This window comes from Narcine bancroftii, chromosome 13 (genome assembly GCF_036971445.1).
Source record: "Narcine bancroftii isolate sNarBan1 chromosome 13, sNarBan1.hap1, whole genome shotgun sequence".
In the NCBI taxonomy this organism is placed as follows: domain Eukaryota; kingdom Metazoa; phylum Chordata; class Chondrichthyes; order Torpediniformes; family Narcinidae; genus Narcine; species Narcine bancroftii.
Window position 1 is genome coordinate 75,488,729 of NC_091481.1, and position 24,696 is coordinate 75,513,424.

The 24,696-nt window shown below is 51.2% G+C and overlaps 1 protein-coding gene across 1 annotated transcript in view; it reads left to right on the forward strand.

Annotated features, from left to right (window-relative positions):
* ppp1r13l (protein phosphatase 1, regulatory subunit 13 like) overlaps positions 1-24,696 on the forward strand; it is a 49,094-nt gene that overhangs the window by 18,885 nt on the left and 5,513 nt on the right. The window contains exons 2-9 of the mRNA XM_069907765.1: positions 8,788-8,909; positions 9,950-10,095; positions 10,869-11,679; positions 15,451-15,552; positions 18,162-18,244; positions 19,139-19,502; positions 20,188-20,849; positions 21,397-21,534. Coding sequence (XP_069763866.1) covers positions 8,788-8,909; positions 9,950-10,095; positions 10,869-11,679; positions 15,451-15,552; positions 18,162-18,244; positions 19,139-19,502; positions 20,188-20,849; positions 21,397-21,534 — 2,428 coding nt within the window. The remainder of the gene's footprint in view (positions 1-8,787; positions 8,910-9,949; positions 10,096-10,868; positions 11,680-15,450; positions 15,553-18,161; positions 18,245-19,138; positions 19,503-20,187; positions 20,850-21,396; positions 21,535-24,696) is intronic.

Here is a 24,696-nt window from a genome sequence, read left to right on the forward strand (position 1 = left end):
CACAGCTACCTCGACTGCACCACTTCCCACCCTGTCCCCTGAAAGGATTCTATTCCTGTCTCTCACTTCCTCCCTCGTATCTGCTCTCAGGACGAGGTCTTCCAAGCCAGATCATCCTCCTTCAAAAAAAAAACATGGCTTCCCCTCTTCTCCCATCAACTTGGCCCTCACCCGTATATCCTCCATTACCCGCACATCTGCCCTGCTCCCCTTCGTTCCCAACTAGGACAGGATTTCCCTGGTCTTCACCTACCACCCCACCAGCCTCTGCATCCAATGTATCACCTTCCGCCATCAACAACATGATCCCAACACTCTTCCTCTCCCTGTCTTCCTCAGTGACCGCTCCCTCCGTGACTCCTTTGTCCACTCCTCCCTTCCCACCAATTGCGCCCTTGGCACCTACCCCCCCCCCCCGCCCCCATAGCGTAGGAAGTGCCACACTTGCACCCACACGTCCTCCCTCACTACCATTCGGGCCCCAAACGGTCCTTCCAAGTGAAGTAGCACTTCATTTGTGAATCAGCAGGGGTCGTTTACTGCGTCCGATGTTCCCGTTGTGGTCTCTACAATGAATTTCACGACCTGTTCTTGATAATATATTCTGATTCTGGTCAATCCCAAATCTATTTGCTCTATTTGGGGACTGCACTCCAAGCGGGATAGAGGTCAGCAGTGTTTTCAATCCCTGGATGTGTGACAATAATTTAAAAGCAAAAGTCGAGTCAAATTGCTTCATCAGAGGTGAAACTAAATTTGCTTGTCAGTGAGTTTGCGGAGTGAATCACGCTGTCGAGTTGTTTAGTTTGTAACCCAAGCATGTTATCTTGCTGAGGACTGCAGCATTATTCTAATTAGACACTGAGTCAAGCCCTGTATGTTGGAATGTGTATAGATAGGTGCTTGGTACATGAGGCAACCCAGCTACGGAGCTCACAGAATAGTGGGCGGCAGGGTTAGCGCAACGCTGTTACAGCACCAGTGACCCGGGTATGAATCCCACGTTGTCTGTAAGATGTTTGCACGGTCTCCCCATGTCTGTGTGGGTTTATTCCGGGGGCTCCGGTTTCCTCGCACTGTTTAAAATGTACCAGGGGGTTATCTGTCAATTGGGTGATATGGGCTTTTGGGCCGAAATGGCCTGATTCTGTGCTGTATTTATAAATTAAATTTAAAACACACATTGAGCGAATGAGTAAATTAAGGTTTATTGCCATGTTCATGAGTAAAATGTGCAGATGCAATGAAAAATTGTTTGCTATGTGTTCCCAATTACTTAAAACACATTCACAAGTTCAAGTTGTGTACATCTATTTGAACTGCTTGGATAGGGTTTTTTTTTAATTTTGGCACAATAAATAGTAGCAGGCTTTTTGAGTGCCCACATGAACCCCCCCCCCCCCCAGTCCCGACAACCCACTATCAGTCCCCACACCGATCCCACGGTCCTGCTCTTAGGCTTATCAAGATACTTAAGATTTGACCAAGTGAGGTCAGGGGTGGAATTTTCCACTTGTGGCGTCACGTGCCAGCGCTCAAAATGTTTCTGATTTTGGATCTTTTCGGATTTCAATTAAAGGGAACTCGATCTGTATAATGAACAGACAAGACGTCCCAAAAAGGAACGGTTAGTACAACACAGTTACAGTGCAAGCAATTGGGGCCAAGGTTTGAATCCCACGTTGTCTGTAAGGAGTTTGTACGTTCTCCCCATGTCTGTGTGGGTTCTCCCGGGGGGCTCCAGTTTTCTCCACCCTTCAAAATGTACCGGGGGTTGTATGTTAATTGGGGTATTTGGGCGGCACGGGCTCATGGGTCGGAAGGGCCTGTTACTGAGTTGTATGTCTACATTTAAAAATATAATTCTAATACGAAAGGAAAAGAAAACAAAATAAATATTTGCAATTGACCAGTACTGCAAAAGATGTGTGGTGTCTGTCGGGGTACAGATCTTGTGCTTATGTTGTGGTTTAGCTGATTCACCTCCTGCACTCCCACATCTACACGGCTTCCTGTATGGCCCGGCGGTGACCCAAGCTCCCAGATCCCATCCTACATTATGATCAGGAAACCTTCAGCACCCAAGGCCCCTTCAGGAGCCCTTCTTGCCCTTAGCTCCTTGTCAAATCCCGGTCCTGATTCCTGATTTCAATGAGCCTGTCTCCGACCCTCTGTGTGGGTCTTCCTGTCCCCACTTCCGCAGCCTGTCTAGGTCCTCCAGACCACCCCACCCCAACCTGTGGCCTGCCTGGGACCTCCACTCCCCAATCTACAACACCCTGTGTCGGTCCTCCAGCCACTGAGCCTTGTCTTGACCACTGCCACAGGTTCTCCCTGCTTCGAGCAGTGAGAAAAGGTTGTGAGTGGGGTGATGATGTCGGCTGCCTTCTTGATGCTGTTTTTAATGTAGATGTCTACATTGGACGGGAGGAGGTTCTGACTATGTTTGCTGCCTTCGGCGTTTCTGGACAATCAGCTGATGAAACCAGACTGTGACCACACACCTCAGCATACTCTCCACACTGCCCCTGGAGAAGTTGGAACGAGTATCCAACAAAATGCCAAATTACCCACAACTTAGAGGTGTTGGTGTGCCTCTGCTTGGCCCTTTAAGATGGAGATGTACATATTTAATGGATTGGTTGAGTTGAAGGTTGTGTGAATCTCGCATGGGGATACGCCGTGTACCTAATGGAGGGGCAGGTCTGAAAGTGAATTTGCAGGTTGAGTTGGTGGTGAAGAAGGCAAGTGCAATGCTGACATTCAGTTCAAGGGGAATTGAATCGAGGAGCAGGGATGTGATGTTGAGGCTTTAAGTTTATCGTGGCCAAGAAGAAGCTTAAGAAAGGACTCGGGAGAGTTCGCAGGAGAAGGCCTTGGCATGTAAAATTAAGGAGAATCCCAAGGTGTGAAGAACAGAAGGATGACGAGAATGAAGGTGGGACTGATAAAGGAGGCAACATGCCTGGAGGTAGAGGAGGTTCTAAATGAATTCTTCACGTCAGTATTCACAAGAGAAAAGGACTTTAATCAGGGTGAAGTTGAAATTGAACAGGCCTGTCTACTGGACAATGTGGAGATTAAGGAAGTGGAAGATCTGGATCTTCTTAACAACATCAAGATTGATGTCCCAAGGGGCCGGACGTGATATACCCCAGGCTGCTGTGGGAAGAGAGAGCTGGGACAGTAGCTATGATCTTTGAATCCTCTTTGGCAGCAGGGGAGGTGCCGGAGGATTCGAGAATGGTAAATGTAGTCCCCTTGTTTAAAAAAAAAAGGTAATAGGGAGAATCCTGGGAATTATAGACCGATGAATCTTACGTCAGTGGTTTGCCAACTAATGGAGAGGATTCTTAACGATAGTTTATATGAGCATTTGGAGAAGTCCAGTCTACTCAAGGACAGTCAACATGGCTTTGTGAAGGGAAGGTCGTGCCTGATGAATCTAATTGGGTTTTTTGAGGAGGTAACAAAAATTGATGAGGGTAGAGCGGTAGATGTGGTCTACATGGATTTTAGCAAGGCATTTGACAAGGTCCCCCACGAGAGACTCATCCAGAACGTCATGAGGCACAGAATCAGTGGAACCTTGGCCGTCTGGATATAAAATTGGCTTGTAGGAAGAAAGCAAAGAGTAGTAGTGGAAGGAAAGTATTCTGCCTGGAGTTCGGTGTCTAGTGGAGTGAGTGCCGCAGGGATCTGGTTTGCGACCCCTGCTCCTTGTGATATTTATTAATGTCCTGGATAAAGAGGTGAAAGGATGGGTCAGTAAGTTTGCGGATGATACAAAGGTTAGAGGAGTTGTGGATGGAGCTGAAGGTTGTCGAAGGTTACAAGAGAATATAGACAAGATGCAGAGTTGGGCAGAAAAGTGGCAGATGAAGTTCAATCAGGATAAGAATGAGGTGATGCATTTTGGAAGGACAAACCAGAAGGCTGAATACAGGGTTACGTAAGAGTATGAATGAACAGAGGGACCTTGGGGTTCAAATCCATACCCCTCAAGGTTGCCACACAGGTTGATAGGATAGTTAAGAAGGCCTATGGAATGCTTGGATTCATTAATGGGGGTTCGAGTTCAGGAGTAGAGAGGTCTCTACAAATCTTTGGTGAGACCACACCTAGAATATTGTGTTCAGTTCTAGTCACCTCATTAAAGGAAGGATGTGGAAGCTACGGAGAGGGGGCAGAGGAGATTTACCAGGATGTTGCCTGGATTAGAAAATAAATGTTATGAGGCAACGTTAGTAGAGCTGGGACTTTTCTCTTTGGAGCGTAGAAGGATGGGAGGAGACTTGATAGAGGTCTACAAGATTATGAGAGGCATAGATAGGGTGGACAGTCAGCACCTGTTTCCCAGGGCAGGATCAGCAAACACCAGAGGACATTTGTATGAAGTGAAGGGAGGGGAGTTAAGGGGAGACATCAGGGATACATTTTATTACACAGAGATGTGGGGGCCTGGAATGCCTTTGCTGGGGATAGTGGTTGAGGCTGAAACATTAGGGACATTTAAGAGACTCTTAGACAGGCACATGGATGAAAGAAAAATAGAGGGTTACGGGATAGGGAGGGTTTAGTACTTTTTTTTGGAAGGAATACATGGGTCGGCACAACATTGAGGGACGAAGGGCCTGTACTGTGCTGTATTGTTCTATTTTAAGGTACTGCTGAGACCTCACTTGAAGTATTGTGAGCAGTTTTAAGGTCCTCTTTTAAGAAGAGATGCGCTGACTTTGGAGAGGGTTCTGAGGAGGTTCCAAGGACGATTCTGGGACTGAAAGGGTCGTCATATGAGGAGTGTTTGACTGCTCTTGGCCTGTATTCATTGGAATTAAGGAGAATGAGGGAGAATCTCATTGAAACATTTTGAATGTTGAAAGGTGTGGACAGAGTAGATGGAGAAAGGTTGGTTCCCACAGTGGGAGAGTCTAGGACAAGAGGACACGACTTCACGACTGAAGGGCATCCACTTCAAACGAAGGTGCAGAGGAATTTCTTCAACCAGAGGGTGGTGAATCTTGAATTTGTTGCCACGGGTGGTTGTGGAGGCCGGGTCATTGGATGTAGTTAAGGCAGAGATTGATTTGCTAGGGCATCAAAGGTTATGGGGAGAAGGCCGGGCAGTGGGGCCGAGTGAGGAAATGGATCAGAGATCATGATTGAATGGTGGGGCAGACTTGATGGGCTGAATGGCTTATTTCTGCTCTATTGTCTTAGTGCAATGGTCAGCATTCCATTCCCTTATGTGGGCATCATGACCAGGCTCGCATTTAAATTTAAAATTTACATTTTTTTTCTTTTTCAATATTTTTATTAACATGGAAATTTCACATCCAGAAATACAGAGTCCATATGGATAAAATTCTAAAAGATACATACATTACACTTAAATCATATTATTTCACCCAAGGTTCTCCATATTTTAATCAAACATTATATATTTTATTATTAAAAAAAGGAAAATCTAAACCCACCACCAAGAAAGAAACTGGCCAGAAAAAAAAGGAAGACTGAATCCTACCTGATTAGTCAACCTTTCTACCTTCATAAGATTATAAAAGTAACTCGAAAGGGGTTTTCACGGTGTTTGAAAATTTGCATTCAAATTGAAAATTAAGCATCTAATCTTCTCCAATTTTAAACATGACATGACATCACGTAGCCATTGAACGTGATGCGGCCGGGTGACCTCGATACGCCGACTTGTGCGACTGCGGCCTTTCAGATGCAAATAACTCCGCAACGCTGTTGGGGATCCAGCTGAAGGAATAGGCTCAGAGGGGTCTGTTTCTGCTGCCTTTGTTACACCAACCTCTGCTTTGGGGCGTGCTGTCAAAGCAGACAAGGTGAATTGTTGTGTTGGGGATGGGGCAGTGGAGAGGGTGAGTAGCCAGCTGCCTATACCGCTTGATATGGAATTTTGTGCCTGCCCTTGTCCAGACGACTGGGAAGCTCTTGCACTTATGGTGCACAGGTTCTTACTTGGACCTTCATCCCCTGTTCAATAAACTGCTTTGTGAAGACGTTATATCAGCTGCAGAAATGAGGCTTATATTCAGAAATGTATCAACCTTGTGCCTACAATGGTTCTACTTTGGGTGTTGGTTTGGCACTACGTTGGGCCTTTTTGACTTTCCTCTCCTTGCATATCCCGAGGGAAGGGAGGTCAACAACCAGCTCCTAGTGTGCTCCAGTCATGGGTTCTGTGAGAGATGTTGTGTTTGAAGAGTCGTCGCTGAGGCGTTGAAAGCAATCTCTATGACAACGTAGAGCTCGGCGACGCACTCTGCATGTTGGTGAAGGAGAGTGTCGGCTCAGAACAGGCCCTTCGGCCTGACTCGCCCGTGCTGGCATTCTGGGCACGTCCCATCTCGTGAGGAGGTGTGCTCCACTGGGGTAACATGGGGCGGTGACTGAGGAAAGATCTACCGTGGTTCCGAGGGATGGGACGGATTTGACCCACTGAGGTTCAAAATTGAAAGTCTGCAGATGCACGATTGAAGTCAAAACACAACGCTGGAGAAATGTCAAGCGGTGTCCTTACTATCTCACAAAGATCAATCACCAATGTTTCGCACGTGACCCTTTCAGCATGGAACCGTGAAACATAACAGCACAGAAACAGTTCTCTTCGGCCTTTCTAGTCTGTACCAAACCATTTATTTAACCTCGTCGCACTAACCTGCACCCAGTTCATAGCCTTCCATACCCCTCCCATCCACGTACCTGTCCAAATTCTTCTTACTGAGTCCACATTCCTCATCTCAGCTGGCAGCTCATTCCACAGCCCTCTGTGTGAAGTTCCCCCTCAACTTTTCCCCTTATTGAAGGGCTCAGGCTTAGACATTGGTAATTTATTTTTATTTTTGCTATCTAAAGTGCACTGTCTTACCCGCTCAGTTTCTCCACCATTATTGCTAACAGTTGACGAAGATCTTAGTTCATTGGATGTTTTCTCATAGCAGTGGTGTTCTGGAAGACCAGACAGAAATGGTTTGGGAAAGGCTACACCAGGGGGTGTGAGCAGTTGTTATTTGTGGCACCTGTGATCTGATGTAGACCAAAGACACTGGACGAGCTGGAAGGTCGTGGCGCAGTGTGAGAGCTGGCCCCACACCAGTAACAGTTCAGCCCCAACCCCAGGGGCTGTCTTTGTGGTGCTTGCATGTTCTCCCTGTGACTGCGTGGGTTTCCCATGGGTGCTCCGGTTTCCTCCCACCATCCCCCCCCCCCCCCGCCGCAGAAAACCTGTGGGCTGATAGGTTAATTGGCTACTGGTGTGTAGTTGAGGGGGGTGGAACCTGAGGTAGTTGATGAGAATAACGTAGGATTAGTGGTTGGTGATCAGCCCAAACCCGATGGGCTGAATGGTCTGCTTTTGTGTTGTCTTTCTCTCTGATCCCATTGATTTGTTGCTCTTGTACGCTTCCTGTGAGAATCACCCAACCTCTTGTCCCTCCAAATGACCGTTCATTGCATGAATCGACCTGCTCACCTTGAAGAGCATCCACAGTGAATGCGGCCGCATCCTCATTTCATATCCCCACCTGCGCTTTCTCGTCAAGGTGGGAGCGGGTCTTTTGCTGGTCATTCTAACGCTGGGAGTCCCGCTCCCACAAGGAGTGATGGCCACACCTCACGCCACAGTAACTGGTACAATCCACCTCCCCCCCACCCCCCCCACCCCAACTTGCTTGGCCTGATAAACCTGAAACCTTGTCAATCACCAGGGGGCAAGGCGACTCCCTGTGGGCAGAACATCAGCGTGGCTGATGGGAGTGGCATCTCCACCCCGAAACACTGACTCAGCTGACGAGGGTGGGCCAGTCGTTATACGGGACCTCGTGCACGTTGTTTCTCAGTTCTGGAGCAGTTGTGCCATCAGGACTTTCCAACTAATTGGCACAGGAACAGATTGAAGCTTCCACTGCATTTGGCTTGTCAACAAATTCCCCTCCCCAATTGACACTTCACAAGACTGTTCATGTTGTGAGTAGTTTTAAATTTCTTCGTCTGGTTTAGCCACGGAAGCTGAAATTCTGGGGGATAGAGGATTGCTATCTTGCGGAGGGCAAGAGAAATCTTTCCCTGTCTCGGTTACTCAAAGCTGTAACTCGGTCATTGATGCTTCATGTCTACTTAAAGAATTCTCGGAATTTCTGGCCTCTAAGTTTTTGGCGCTGGAGATCGGGGGCAAGGGTCCCATTTCGGAGGAATTGAAAGGAAGGGAATCTCCGGCTGTTTCAGAGCACCCCAGGGTGCTTTGCATCCTGCGTTTGATTTGGGAACTGCTTAAGCACACCCACTGTCACTGAGCAAGCAGTCAGTAGCGGTGAGGGGGTTGGAGGAAGAACTGTCGAGCAGGGCGGGGAGGGCCAGGGCTGCGAGTGCAAGAGTTGGGGTGCCATGTTGCATCCGCACGAAACTTTGGCCGGGCTGCACCAAGTGCTGCGTGCAGTTCGGTTGCCTGGAAGGATGCGGGAACTCTGGAAAGAACGCAGGAGGCTGACCTGGAATGGAGGAGTTCCCTTAGAAGTTGGATAGGCTGGGTTTCTTCACACTGCAGCGTAGAAGGTTGAGGTTTACAAAATCAGGAGGAGTAGGTCGACAGAGGACGGGGGTGGGGGTCCAAGCTTAAGACAAAGGGGGAGAAATTTAAAGGAGATCTGAGGGGTAGATTTTCCACTCAGTATGTGGAACACGTGGTGGCGAGGGTGGGTTTTGGTTCAGCCAACCTTGTTACATCCCTCTAATGAGCTTGTGTATTGCTTGTTCTTTCTGCAGGACCACAATCCTACTGGATCAGCTGTGCTCCCACAGCGCGCAGTACCCGTGCGGAGGTATGGCAGACGAGCAGCTGGAGTTCGGACTTTCTCCCCTGGGCAGTGTGTTTTCGCCTGGGCTTGGTAAGTCCATCACCAGACCAGTTGGGAAGGGGATGCTGGAAATCTTTCAAAATTTGGACATCCAGCACGGTAACAGGCCATTTCAGCCCACGGGTCCGTGGCGCCAAATTTACACCTCATTAACCGACACCCCGCTACATTTTAAAGGAAACCACAGGCCAAGAGAAAACCCACACAGACATGGGGAGAACGTACAAACTCCTCACAGACAGCGCAGGACTCTACCCCAGTCCAGGCCCGATCGCTGGTGCTGTAAAGGCATTGCGCTAATCACCACACCAACCGTGCCACCCCCATGCTCAAGTCAAGTTTAATGTCATCTGATTGTACATGCAAGCTGATGAAACCATGTTCTCAGGTCTTCGGACACACAATACACACATGCCGGCAAACAATACACATGCAGGACAAGTATTTTCTCTGCCCGCGGGAAGAAGCTGTTCCTCAGCCTGGTGGTGCTGGCTCTGATCCTCCTGGATCTCTCCCCCGAGGGGAGCAGCTGAAAGATGCTGTGTGCGGGGTGGAAGGGGTCCTCAATAATTTTGCACGCCCTCTTCACACAATCCTGGTAGGTCACATTGATGGACGGTGGGAAGACTCCAGTGATTCTCTCTGCCACTCTTATGCACACGTAGTTGTAGGACACGTATTCAAAGAGCCAAAAACATTGGAAATTATTGACTTGCCTTGATACTATACAGAACAGTTTCACCACAGTGTCTCAGTGCACATGGCCTTAAACAATTCAGATGAGAGGCTTCTAGTAGGTTCCTGTTGTATTTCCTGAAGGGAAAAATGCAGGGGTATTGGGAAAGGAACTGTGGTGCAAACACCGGGGACGGCAGATGATGGGAACCGAAGCCAACCTCCATCTGATGGAAGAACTCGGCAGGTCAAGCACATCTGTGGGGGAAAAAGAATGGTCGATGCCTCGAGCCAAAACTCGAGGGGAGATCAGCTCTAGCCACCTGCCGTGCCACCCGTGGGCCGAAATGGCCTGTTACCGAGTCATTCACCTCCTGGTTTCCTCTCCTTCTCAGAGTCACGGACAAGCCACCTGCTGCAGAGTGAGCAGAAGGTCAGCAAGGCCGCGTTTAAACTGGACAGGTTGTCGCAGGAGCTGCAGTCGATATGGTCCACACAAGGTAGCCCTACGACGCCCAAGGGTTCGGGGCAGCTGGTCCAGGTACGCTTACCCACCTATTGCTCCTTGCCTGTGGGACTGTACTCCTGACCTTCCCCACCACCATTTTGTTTGGGCACCTGCCTATATTTTCCTCGTACCTTGACGAAGGGCTCAAGCCCGAAATATTGGTTTTACATCTTTATCCTTGCTTTGTTCCCGTTCCAATCTTTTTTTTTTACACGGATTGCGTTCTGGGAAAATGGGAATCATTTCCTGGAACACAGCAGCTGTGAAAAAATCATAATCAATGGCCAAATCTATTGGTTTTAGTCACATTGCTTCGGGGAAGGTAGAAATATTCACTTGGGCACCAGGAATCACTGTTCCTCCTCCTCGATGCCTCCAACCTGAGGAGGGTCCTCGGTTTAACATCTTTTTAAAAAAAATTTAAATTCAGACGTACAGCACGGTAACAGGCCATTTCGGCCCAAGAGCCCATGCCACTCAATTGACCTTCAACCCCTGGTATGCTTTGAACGGTGGGGGAATACCAGAAAACCCACACAGTCACAGGGAGAACGTGCAAACCCCTTACAGACAGCGACGGATTCAAACCTTGGTCCCGATCGCTGACTCTGTAGCAGCGTTACTCTAACCATGCCGCCCAAATTGTTGGAAAGATGTGGAAAAAAATTTTTACGTCTGCAATGAAGATAAAAATCCTGGGGAGTGGCGCATGTAGAGACCCTTCCGTGGATGGCCAGGGTCTGTGGAGGGAGAATGTGAATGCCTCCCCTTCACCACCGTCTTCGTGTTCTCTGATTCATCTCTAGGCCCAAGGGAAAGGCATTCCGGTGACCACTGAGAATTCCATTGGAGCTCCCATCTCGAACACGTTAGGTCTGCAGCAAAAATACGAGACACTGTGGCCTGAGGCAGGTGTGACTCGAAACACTTCGCAGTCGTCCCAAAGCTACTCTCCGCTGACATCGCAGCCTGCGTCCTCTTCGTATACTTTCGATCCATTACAACCGGGCCAGCGAGCTCAGTCAGATCGAGCCCCACCCCCTGGAATGAAGTCGGGCTCCTTGACCCCATACTCACAACCGGACCAGCGAGTTCAGCCGGATCGAGCCCCGTCCCCCCGAATGACGTCGGCCTCCCTGACCCCATACTCACAACCGGACCAGCGAGCTCAGCCGGATCGAGCCCCGTCCCCCCGAATGATGTCGGGCTCCCTGACCCCATATTCACAACTGGACCTGCGAGTTCAGCCGGATCGAGCCCCATCCCCCCGAATGATGTCATTGCCTCTGACCCCGTCCTCCCAACTGAGCCAGCGAGCTCAGCCGGATCGAGCCCCGTCCCCTATGCGTGAGCCCAAGTACAGCAGTGCAGGCCAGCACTCAGTCTCCTACTCCCAGTGCCCCTTCAGCCCGATTCTGTCACCCTTCGACAACCCCGGCTACACCCCAGACTCCTTGCGCAGGGTGAGCTCTCGTGAGGACTTCCAGCGCCTGCACTCCGCCAGTTCACCAGTTCTCCAGCGTCGCAGGCTGGCCTTCGACACCCAGGATGCCTCTGCCGTCCCAAGACCAAAGCCTGAATCTGTTCTTGAACCTGGCTCCTTTGACGTCCGTGCAGGTAAGGTGTTATGGGGGGGTGGTCACCTCCACGAGGAACCAGGTCCCATCGCCCCTCTTCCCCAACCTCTCCATGTTGTTTAGCTTCTTGGATTTGTACAGCTCAGAAATAGACCCTCATATGTGACCGTTTATACACGTGTAATCAGCAAGATTTATGAACCAATTTTTCCAGGGGTGGGGGGGGTCAAACTTTTAATTGTGCTAAGTACCTGCGTCACTCAAGGCACCAGGAGCACAGATAGCCAGTCTATGTTTAGAGCATCGAGAGATCGGATGGGTGGATGGTCGAGGCAAGAATCCACAGTCGGGATGTTCGGATGGGTGGGCAGCCAGGGTAAGGATCCACGGTCAGGGTATCGGGAAGTTCGGATGGGTAGGCGGCCGGGGCAAGGATCCACGATTGGGAAGTTCAGATGGGCGGTCGGCTAGCTGGGGCAAGGATCTACGGTTGGGAAGTTCAGATGGGCGGGCGGCCGGGGCGAGGATACACTGTTGGGTAGTGCGGATGGGCGGGCGGCAGGGGCAAGGATTCACAGTCGGGATGTTCAGATAGATGGGCAGCTGGGGCAAGGATCCACGGTCGGAAAGTGCAGGTGGGGGGGCGGCCGGGGCGAGGATCCACTGTCGGGTAGTGCGGATGGGCGGGCGGCCGGGGCAAGGATTCACAGTCGGGATGTTCGGATAGATGGGCAGCTGGGGCAAGGATCCACGGTCGGGAAGTGCAGATGGGTGGGAGGCCGGGGCAAGGATCCACAGTCGGGATGTTCGGATGGGTAGGCAGCCGGGACAAGGATCCACAGTTGGGAAGTTCGGATGGGCGGGCGGCCGACTGGGGCAAGGATCCACGGTTGGGAAGTTTGGATGGGCAGGCGGCCGGGGCGAGGATCCTCATTCGGGTAGTTCAGATGGATGGGCAACCGAGGCAAGGATCCACGGTCAAGAAGTGCAGATGGTTGGGAGGCCGTGGCAAGGATCCACGGTCGAGATTCGGATGGGCGGACGGCCAGGGAGAGGATCCATGGTCGGATATTTCGGATGGGTGGGCGGCTGGGGTTTGGATGGGCGGGTGGCCAGGGTAAGGATCCACGGTCGGGAAGTTCAGATGTATGGGCTTCCAAGGTTAGGATTTACAGTCGGGGTGTCTAGAGCTTGGATGGGTGGGTGGCTAGGGCCAGAAAATAGAGGTGGAGGGGTCAAATTTACACAGGGTTGACTGTTACACGCATATATACGGTAATCCCATGTGCCTGCTTTAGGACCATACCTGTCTGTAACTTGCCTGTTTATGTGCCCATCTGAAAGTCACGTAAACGTACTGGTTGATTCTGATTGTACCCCCTCTGGCCATGAGTTCTCGGTATCAACCACTCTCTCCACCCCCCCCCCCCCCCAGATCCTCTTTACTCCTTCCTCTCACATTAATTCTGATGCCACTACCACAGCGTTAAAGATTCTGACTACCCTGTCCCTCCTCAGCCCCCTCTGCCCCAGCCAGTCTGATCTCTCCCTGTCATTAAAGTCCTCTAATCCCATGAGCAGGCACACTCTTGCATAGAGACCCAATTTATTTGGGATACGGATCTCTCCCCACGTGTGGTGTCATTGGCTCTGACGAGGGCCCTCAGTCTATTTAATGTTTGTTTGTATTCTGACCAAAGTGCCAGTGTTCCAGGTACAAGGGCAGCCCTCCACCCTTGGGATGGGGGTTGGTCAATCTTCAGCCACCCGTGCGCCGTGCCTGGGAACTGAATGATCTCAGCAGTCCCACGCCAACTACTCTGAGGCCTTGACCTGATCAGCAGGTATTGAAGGGGTGAACTCAGACGGAGGTGCACTGGACAAGTCACCCAGCAGTGACTGGGATCCATCCAGATGCGATTGCTGCTTGGCAGATGCAGTGGGCTCAGCAGGGGAATCTGTACTGGGGAATGAATGTGGGCTTCCTCAAGAAGGCAGTCAACATCATTTGGGCCCCCAATCACCTCCACCACCATACAAGGCATTCCAGGCATCCTGACGTCTCCCCTAAACTTCTCTCATTTCCTCTGGTGTTTGATACTCCTGCCTTGGGAAAAATGTGCTGGCTGTCCACCCTATCTACGCCTCTCAGAATCTTGTAGACCTCTATTAAATCTCTTCTCGTCCTTCTTTGCTCCAAAGAGAGAAGTCCCACCTCTCCCAACCTGGCCTCCCTTTAGACACAAGTTATTGAAGCCTTAACACCAGTACCTCTAGGTTGAAGAGTAGGCTATTGGGCTTTTAAACTCTGTAAATTTCCCCAACCATAAACCACTCCGGGACCCGGCAAAGAGTCTTGTGCATTGAAACATCAGTTCTTCCTGCACTGACACACAAACGTACTAGGGAAAAGCAGCAGATCATACACCTACCAGGAAGAGGCCCGGGCCCATAGCATCAGTTACCCCTTACATCCTGTGAGCCCTGCTGAATTTCTCCAGCACTCATGTGCACTGCACTCAATCCCAAACTTTGTTGTTTAACTGCAACTCTAAATATTTCCTCTCCTTTGATACAACCATATATACCAATTACAGTTTGGAAACAGGCCATCTCGGCCCCTCTAGTCTGTAATGATTTAAATGATCTCCTCTGGACCCACCTACCTGCTCCCTGCCCATAACTCTCCAATCCCCTCACATCCATGCACTCATCCAACTTCTTCTTAAATGACAACATTGACCCTGCCGCAACCACCTCTTCCGGAAGGCCATTCCACTCAGCCACCACTCTCTGAGTGAAGAAGTTCCCTCTCATGTTACTTCTAAACTTTTGCCCCCTAACCCTTAACATGACCCCTCGTTCCAATCTCACTCACCCTCAAGGGGAAGAGCCTATTCACATCTATTCCCTTCATAATTTTAAATACCTCTATCAAATTCCCCCCCTCAACCTTCTACCCTCTGATGAATAAAGACCCAGTCTACTCAATCTTTCTCCGTATTCTAGATACTGGAGTCAGGGCAACATTTTAGTAAATCTTTTTTGCATCTTATTGATATCCTTCCAATAATTTGGGGACCAGAACTCCACACAGTATTCCAAATTCAGCTCACCAATGCCACGAACAGCCTCAACATCCCCTCCCAGCTCCTACATTCTATGTTTTGCTTTATAAAGGCTAGCATACCAAAAGCCTTTATCACCATCCTATCTACATGAGAATCCACTTTCAAAGAACGATGAACTGTTATTCCAAGATCCCTCTGTTCCTCTTCCCTCCCCTTCACTGGATACGTCCTATCTTGGTTATTCTTCCCAAAATGAAGCACCTCACACTTATCTACATTAAACTCCATCTGCCACCTTTCAGCCCACTTTTCCAAACAGTCCAAATCCTTCTGCAATCCCTGAAAACCCTCTTCACTATCCACAACTCCCCCTATTTTTGTATCATCCACATATTTACTAACCCAATTTACCACTCCGTCATCCAAATCATTAATGTCAATGACAAACAACAAGGGACCCAACACCCATCACTGGGGCATCCGGACAGACACTTATCCACCATGACCTTCTAGCCACCGTTGAACCCATCTGACTATCTGAACATTAATACCTGGCACCTGAACCTTCCTCACCAACCTTCCATGTGGAACCTTGTTTTTTTTCTGTCTGATGGCACCTCGTATTTTTATTTATACGATCATTGCTGTGTTTTACACACCCGTGTGGTGGCAGCAGGTAAGAATGTTGACGCCAATGTACATTGTACGCATGTATATGACGATAAACTGTCGTATCCTAGGTGAAACTGTAAAGCAGAGAAAAGTGCCCAAAGTTTGGGCTGAAGCAGATTTGGACGTTGCTTACGAGAAGAAGTCACCAAAGACGCCGAGCCACGAAAACAGTGGGTGGTGCCTTCTGACCTTGATTCTTTTTTTTATTACCTTTGAACGATTTAAAAACAAACTTGTGGGCCAGTGTGGGAGAGATGGTGGGCATTCATCCCACTCTGTCCAATCTATCCCTGAAGGGGTGAGGGCAGCCAGGCTGCTGGATACCACAGGCTCGACCTGACAGCTGCACAGTCAGTTCTGCCGCTGCCCTCAGAGCTCCTGATTTCCGCTGCTGTCTGTGTGGAGTTTGTGTCTTCTCCCGGGACTGTGCGGGTTTTCCCCGGGTACTCCAATTACGGCCCCAGTCCATGCCCTTCAGCCCACAATATTGTGCTGACCTACATAAACCTCCTCAACAAACTAAATCTTCCCTACCTCACACCTGTAATCCTTTATTTTGCTACCATCCATGTGCCTGTCTCTTAAATGCCCCTATTTTTCCAGCCTCCACCACCACTCCTGGCAATGCATTCCAGGCCCCCACAGCTCTCTGAGTGTGTAAATAAAAGAAAGAAAAAAAAGAAAAGCTTTCCCTGAATCTCTCTGCTAGACTTTCCTCCCTTCACTTTGTACACACGTCCTCTGGTGTTTGCTACTCCCGCCCTGGGAAACAAGCACTGGCCGTCCACCCTATCTACACCTCTGAGAATCTTGTAGACCTCTATTAAATCTCCTCTCACCTTTCTACCCTCCAAAGAGAAAATCCCCAGCTCTGCTGACCTTGGAATATTGTGTTCAGTTTTGGTCGCATCGTTACAAGAAGAATGCGGAAGCCATGGAGAGGGGGGCAGAGGAGATTTACCAGGATTTGCCTTGATTGGGAAACACAGTGAAACCTCGTGAGAACACGATTCGTTAATCCACAGAATCGCTCATAGCACGGGTGTGTGTGGACCCCAAACATTGATTTTAGGATGCCAGGCTAACAGTGGCCAACAGCCACAAACTCAAAAACGGACTCTTAAGACTCATTTACAAGATGTGTATGTTAATATGTGGAGTTTAAAGGTCTTATTATAGGGTTTGAGTCACAGCTTCCGCTGTAACGCGGTACGAAATCTTGGATCCCAACTACCGCGTACTAACGAGATTTTACTATACATCTTATGGGGCAAGGTTTGCAGAGCTGAGACTCTAAAGCAAAGAAGGATGAGAGGAGAGTTAATAGAGATCGACAAGATTATTCATATATACAAATAAATATAGTTTCGTTAATATGAGAGTCTCAGAACTTCATTTATTTATTTATTTGTATATATCAATATTAGTCCTGCATATGTATTGTCTGGTTTTTTTTTGCGGGGGGCATCGAGGACCACAGAACGCTGTTTCTTTGGGTTGTAACTGTACAATCAGATGACAATGAACTTGACTTGCCTCATCAGACACGTTCTCCAATCCAGGCAATATCCTGGTGAATCTCCTCTGGGTCCTCTCCACGGCTTCCACATTGCTCCCTGTAACAAGGTGACACCAGAATGAACACATTATTCCAAGTGGGTCTCACCAGGGTTTTTATAGAGCTGCAACATTCCTCCCAATGTCGTGAAGACCTGCGGGTTAGTGGCTGCTCTAAATTCCCCCCCAACCCTCCACAACCACCCAGCGTGGAGGTGAGATTGTCAACGGATTGGGTAGACATTGGGTAGGCATTTCCCCCATCTCTAAGTAGTGAACACCCCTTCATCTCTGACTGTTAGCGTTTGGCCCACTGCCAAGGTTTCTCTCCCAAAGTCAGGAGAACACACATCTGCTCCATGTCGCCAGTGAGCTGTCCACATTCACCCGTGTCTATGCCACAGCCAAGAAAGCGCCTCAGGGTCTCCACTTTCTCAGGAACCTGAAGAGGTTCAGCCAGGTTTCAGGGTAGATCCATGACTGAGAGTTGGTTAATAAAACTGATATGCCATAGACATGGACCAGACAAGTATTCCACTAATACAGTGCTTTTATTACCAGACTCTCAGCCAGTGGGAAAGCATCTCCATCTGTTATACCAGAAGGGTGGAGTATCTTTACAGCCTTAACCAATAGCAAGCAACTCCATACATGAGAAGCAGTCAGTATAATACAACCACCCCCCCCCCCCATTACATAATCACATTGCCACACATCCCTGTGTCAGAGCACATTACCGTGAGCGACAGGATCAGCTCCGCTCAAGACCGGAAGAAACTGTTGAGGGTTGCGGACGCAGCTCAGGCCGTCGTGCACCCCCCTCCCCTCCATCAGTCCCACCACACACCACCACCCTCTCCTCCATCAACCCTACCTGCAGCTCCTGCTTGCCTTGAAAAAGCAGCCAAGATATTAAAGCACTCATCCCACCCCAGCCACGCGCTCTTCGCCCCTGTCCCCTCACAAAGGAGGTTCATGGGTTTGAGATGTCATGCCACCTGATTCAAAGCAGTTTCTTTCCTGATGATGTCACATTCCTGAATGAATGCCCAATTAGAAATATAATGCTAACTTTGGTGCGCAACAAACAATCTCTCTTTTTCCACCTCTGCACCTTGCCCTGCTTGTTGTACCATGTATGAGATGTTTTGTGGCCTGCTTGCTAAACAACCTCAAGCACCGAACGTGGCCTAATTGCAGTCTTGTCTGTGTTCTGTAACAGAGCGGGATTCAAACCAGATCTCAAAGAAACCGGGAGGGGGCTGGCGTCAAACCGACCTTGACTTGGCAGTTCCACCGAGCAAGGTAGGACCTCACGACCACCCAAACAGACTGTCTCAGGAGGAATGCTCGGTTAAATCAGGCTTGTATCTACTGTGTACAAGAAGGGCCGGACAATGAGCTGCAAGGTCCAGACAGTGCATGCAATGTGGATGTGGGGAAAAAAAATCAGATATATCTGATTGTTTTATTGTTGTGTAATAGGGCAGATGCCCCAACAGAGGAAGGCAAGTGTCCCAAACGTTCTCTTCTCTGCCTACCCACGCTTCAAAGAACAGTGTACCTGTCTGCTCTGTGACCCTCCAGTGGTCACTGTTGTTAAAAGTCCTGCACTTGCTTGATTTATCCAAATGCAGCCCCTCGCATTTCTGAGTTCAACTGCGTCTGCCGTTCCGGAGCCCAGATCCCCATCTGATCTGGATCGAGTTGTAACCCAGGCAAACATCTTCACCATCTACCGTCGAGACTTTGGCTCAGTTTCCCAAAGACAGCAGAGTCTGTGAATACTTTAAGGGGTTTGAAGGGGGAAAGGGAGGAAGAGAATAGATTTTATTTTGTTAACAACATAGTAGAAGACAATTCCAGCCATTTAACCCATCCCACCAATTACACCCAAATTAATCTACAACCCCATAGGTTTTGAAGGGTGGGAGGAAACCCACGCAGACACAGGGAGAACGTACAAACTCCTTACAAACAGCACGGGATTCGAACCCTGGTCCCATTTGCTAGCGCAGGATTCAGATCCCGGTCACTGGCGCTGTAACAGCACTGTGCTCTTGGTGCCACTTAATGATTGGAAAGTGTGAGGGGCACTGGGATGGAGTGTTTGGGCGAAATGGCCTGCAGGTTCTGGGGGATGGCATGGATGGCAAGGAAGGTTGGAAGTTAATGTTCGGTGTCTGTCTCTCCCTTCAGCTGACAGGAGGTCAGGCCAGCCTGAATTCCGCTCAGATTTACGGGACGCTTCCCAGGAGTGGCCAGCTCCCCAGCGCCTCCCCCTGGTGGGTCCATGCCCCTCCATCGAAGCCAAGGAGACACAGCCCTCAATGGGGTGCGCCCAGACTGCCCGGTCCCAACCCAGCTTGGGCCGGACTTCCAGTAGGCAGCCCCCGAGCTTCCGCCATCAAGGAGCGCCATACTGTGCTGCCTCTCTCGGTTTTCATCCGACCCAGCATGGTGAGCGGCTGGGGGAGAGGGAAGGGTCGTGGGAAACTCCTGCCAGGACCCCCTACTTCAGCTGGCCCGTGGAGGCAGCCACCACTCAGGCACACACAGGAAGGTGAGTTGTGGGGCAGTCAGACGGCGTTGTGCATTGGCCACACTTTGTGTCGGGAGTTGGGAGCGTGGCACGTGCTGTGTAGCGTTAGGTGGGCAGCACTGGGAGAGCGGCGTTAAGAGTGCTGTGGGCCCTGTGCAGAGAGGTGAGCAGCGTTGGGAGTGCTGCACTCTATTATATAGCACTGGGAGCGCGGCGTTCCCCTGTGCGGCGTTCCCCTGTGCGGCGTTCCCCTGTGCGGCGTTCCCCTGTGCGGCGTTCCCCTGTGCGGCGTTCCCCTGTGCGGCGTTCCCCTGTGCGGCGTTCCCCTGTGCGGCGTTCCCCTGTGCGGCGTTCCCCTGTGCGGCGTTCCCCTGTGCGGCGTTCCCCTGTGCGGCGTTCCCCTGTGCGGCGTTCCCCTGTGCGGCGTTCCCCTGTGCGGCGTTCCCCTGTGCGGCGTTCCCCTGTGCGGCGTTCCCCTGTGCGGCGTTCCCCTGTGCGGCGTTCCCCTGTGCGGCGTTCCCCTGTGCGGCATTGGGAGTGCCACATTCTGTGGTAGAGGGTTGGCGGTGGAGTCGGGGTGGGGTGAGGGTGGGTTTGGAGGCAGTCATGACGGGGTAATGGGATTGAATGGTGTCAGCAGGGGTGGGGTCACTGTGGCTTTGCTTGGTTGCCATTGACCTTTGTATTGCGCTGTCTCTTGTTACAGTGAGCTCCTCTCTGACTCCGGGGAGTGTCAGAGAGGTGGAGATGGGCAGGATCCTGACTCTGGATGAGCCGGGGATGGACAGCACCCTGCCGCCGGGCGAGTCGGGGATTGGCAGCACCCTGTCGTCGGGCGAGCCGGGGACGGGCAGCACCCTGCCGCCGGGCGAGCCGGGGACGGACAGCACCCTGCCGCTGGGCGAGCTGGGGACGGGCAGCACCCTGTCGCTGGCCGAGCCGGGGATGGGCGGCACCCTGCCGCCGGGCGAGCCGGAGATGGTCAGCACCCTGCCACCGGACGAGGTGGAGATGGTCAGCACCCTGTCACCAGGGGAGGTGGAGGGTGGAGAGAGCCCTCCCCGGCCCCTCAGCCCTACCCGCCTGCAGCCGGTCACGCTGCCGGACACTGAGGCTGTCCACGACATGGAGGAGCTGCTGCAGATCCGGGCAGCCATCCCCCGGGCACTGAAAAAGCGTTCATCCATTGAGATGCCAGCAGAAGAGTTGGTGCCCCTGCAGCGCCGTGCCCGCCGCTACCAACAGCTGACCCAGTTCTTCACCCGCAGGAGGCAGCCGGAGATGGTCGAGGAGTCCACACCGGTGTCCGAGCCGGAGCTCACTCTTCTCCCCTCCACCACACCCACGGACTCACCTGCAGCTTCCCCCGTGAGTTCCACACCATCCTCCACTCCTCAGCTTTGGACCCTGCCCCGTCTCCCACCTCCACCTGTCCTGTCTCCCTTCTCCTCACCGTCCTGTTACCCATCATTCTTTACCCACTTCACACCCACACTGTCACCCACCTCCCCGCACCCCTTCCGTCACCCGTCCTCCCCGCCCCATTTCCCACCTCCACCTTCCCTGTCTCCCTTCTCCCCACCTGCCCGGTTACCCATCACTCTTCACCCACCTCCCCTCACCTGTCCTGTCCCCCATCTACCCCTACCCATCCCTGTCTCCTCTCTCCTATCCTGGCACCCATCTCCCTCTCCCCCCCACCCCCCCCCCATCCTCCCTACTTGTCCTATCCCCCATCTACCCCCACCCATCCCTGTCTCCACCCCTCCTATCCTGGCACCCATCTCCCTCCTTTCCCCCCCCATCCTCTCCACTCATCCTGTCCCCCATCAACTCCCACCTGGAGAGGGTTTGTGGTGGCCGGGTGCCGAATCCTGGCCGGATCTGCTCACCCTGGTCCTCCTTCTATTTGTAGCTGAAACGTTCGATCCTGAAGAGAGAAGGCAGGCGAGGGTCCAGCAAGAAAATGAGAGCCCGATTGAGCCCGTTTGTTATTTTGCTGGATGCAGCGTTGTTGGGTGAGCTCGACGTGGTGCAGCGAGTTGTACACGAGGTATTTACCCAACCGTTGTCTGCTTTTTAAGTGCTGGTTATATATAAAGCTGCTAACATTCTATAAGATCAATCCCACCACAGTCACATGGTCCTCTTTTTCCCCCTCTTCAACCCCCCCCCCCCTCAACCACTTGAAAAGAATGTACCCGACTGTCCAGATTGGAAGCCAGGTTCCTCCTTGCTGTCATCAGACTCTTAAATGGACCTCTCACTCATGGATGTCCTTTTTAAATTTAAATTTTTATCAGGTTTCGACCCTTCCGGCCCATGAGCCCAGGCCACCTGAATAGCCCAGTGAACCTACAATCCCCAGTGCGTTTTGAAGGGTGGGAGAAAACCAATGCAGACATGGGGGGAAATGTACAAACTCCTTACAGACAGTGCAGGATTCAAACTCCAGTTGCTGGCGCTGTAACAGCGTTATACTAACTGTACTTGCACGGTTTTAAACGCACTCTCGAGACATTGCATGATTTGATATTGTAACACTGTCCTCTTTGTGGCTGTTAGCTTATTGCACTACTGTTGAAGATGTTGATTTGCTTGAATAGCATGCCAAATGAAGCTTTTTTTGCCGTTCCAACTCAGAATCATGTGACCATCATGGCTTCACCGTGACACTAGCAGGCGTTCAAGAAAACCACAGCCCTTGCAATTCTCTCAAATGAGTGGAGCCACACTGCTTCCAGTTCTCCAGAAACACTGCCCTGGAGGCCTTTCTGCCCATCATTCCTGTGCAAGCTCTTGGCCCGAGTATTCCCAATTGCTCTCCTCGTTCTTCAATCTTTGCAGATTATTTCCCCTTGCATCAAACGCTTTGTGAGAGTGACCAGCATCAGTAGGGTGGGGGAGTGGGAGAGAGAACTCATTGACGTTTCAAGTCCAGACCAAACCCCCACCCCCCCACAGATGCTGAGAGTTCCCCCAGCAGATTGTGCTTTGTCCTAGATTCCAGCGTCTTGCCTCTCCCCTCTGTAATCGATCAGGCAGCTTGCAAATCCCAGCTCTGCAAAGTATGTGTGCAAGCAAGTGGCTTGTTTGAGTAACGAGATGGCTGGGTGGTCTCTTCCTCCCACAAGGGGGCGGATGTGAGCCCTTAATGCAAGCAGATGGGGTGCGAAAGGTGTGTGATCGACTTGCCTTCATGAGTATAAAATGAAGGGAGTCAAGTTTCTGCTTTATATACAACTTTGGGTCGGCTGCACGTGGAGTACCGTGCGCATTTTTTCCAAAATAAAGGGAGGCACATTTGGCATAGCGGTTAGTACAATGCTGTTACAGCGCCAGCAAATGGGACCAGGGTTCGAATCCCGTGCTGTTTGTAAGGAGCTTGTACGTTCTGCGTGGGCTTTCGCTGGGGGCTCCGGTTTCCTCCCACATACTGGGGGGATGTAAGTTAATTGGGTGTAAATTGGGCGGCATGGGCTCATGGGCTGAAAAGGCCTGTTACCGCGCTGTAGTTCACAATCAATTATTTTCAAGAAACAAAACTTCCCCGTCATTGTACATTGTTTCTTGCGTTGTCCATTTACACCATTACCACCCCTGTGGCATCTTGTCATTACTCACCCCGCTGTTGTTTGAGGAGCTTCCCCTCAGTCTTAGCCCCTCAGTGCCTGGTAATGGGAGGACTCTAGACTAGGTGTGGCCAAACTGCGGCTCGCAAGCCACATGCAGCTCTTTGACATATTATGTGCAGCTCGTGGAGATATGTTGGCTGAGACGGGAATGGTAGGAGCCGGTGGTTACGATGGTGATGTTGGTGGGCCTGGCTCGCGATTGCGTGTTTGTGGTATGTGTGTCTGCATGGCGGGAAGTGAAATTAGCGGAGTAAGTGTGACCCAGGCCGCCCGACCTCCAGAGTTCCTGACGCCCTGGCCGCGGACTCCTGCCTATGTCCCGGGCACCCACCCACGCACCAGAACTCCTGACACCCTGACCGCAGTCTCTTGTCTAGGCCCCGGCTCCCCACCCCGATCACCGGAGTTTCCGATGCCCCAGCCGCAATCTCTTGCCTAGCCCCCAGCTTCCCACCCACTGGAGCTCCTGATGCCCCGACCACGGACTCTCACCGAAGCTCCAGGCACCCACCCGCCTATCTGAATTCCTGACGCCCCAGGTAAAAACAATATATTTTCGTGTCTTGCAACCTTCAAACATCTGAAGTTTATCATTTGTGGCTCTTGCATTGAGAAAGAGTTTGGCCACACCTGCTCTGGACCGCAGACCTTCCCCTGCTCTGGACCGCAGACCTTCCCCTGCTCTGGACCGCAGACCTTCCCCTGCTCTGGACCGCAGGCCTTCCCCTGCTCTGCACTGCAGACCTTCCCCTGCTCTGCACCGCAGACCTTCCCCTGCTCTGCACCGCAGACCTTCCCCTGCTCTGCACCGCAGACCTTCCCCTGCTCTGCACCGCAGACCTTCCCCTGCTCTGCACCGCAGACCTTCCCCTGCTCTGCACCGCAGACCTTCCCCTGCTCTGCACCGCAGACCTTCCCCACAGCTCCCCCCGTGATGACTGCGCCAACCCTCAGTGTGTCCCCTACCTAGCATGTACTCCTGCAGTCTGGTCAACAGCACCCCCTCACCCACATCTCCGTGTGCTGGAAGACCAACAGGTTTCGGGCAGAATAAAGTGCATGTTTCACTGAATCGATGGCCTTCCAGCAGATCTGGATGTCTGACTGTGTGTGTCCCTGGGAACAGCCCGTTGATCAGAGAGTCCTCTGATACTGGGGATGAACCATGACAGGGACTCTCACATCCTTATCAGCAAATCTGATCGCCCTGTAGCTATGGAGGCTTTGAAAAAGGTACAGAAACAATCTACTGGAGTGCTGCCTGGATTAGAGGGTGTGAGCTGTGAGGAGAGGATGGGCAACCGTTAATTGATTTTTACTGAGAGACTTGAGGGCAGCCCTGAGGGATGTATGTACAACTCTGAGAGTCATTGATACGGTAGACAGTCAGAATCTTTTACCCAAGATAAAAATGTCACAACCTGGAACTTGTGGGGGTAATTTTTTTTTATACAGAGTGGGGTGTTCATAAATGTAAATCTGAAATCTGCCTTCTTGACGGACATGAATATGCAGGGATTTGTATTGTATGCAAGCAGCAGTGTTTTAGTATAATTTGGGCATCATGTAGTCCGAAGGGC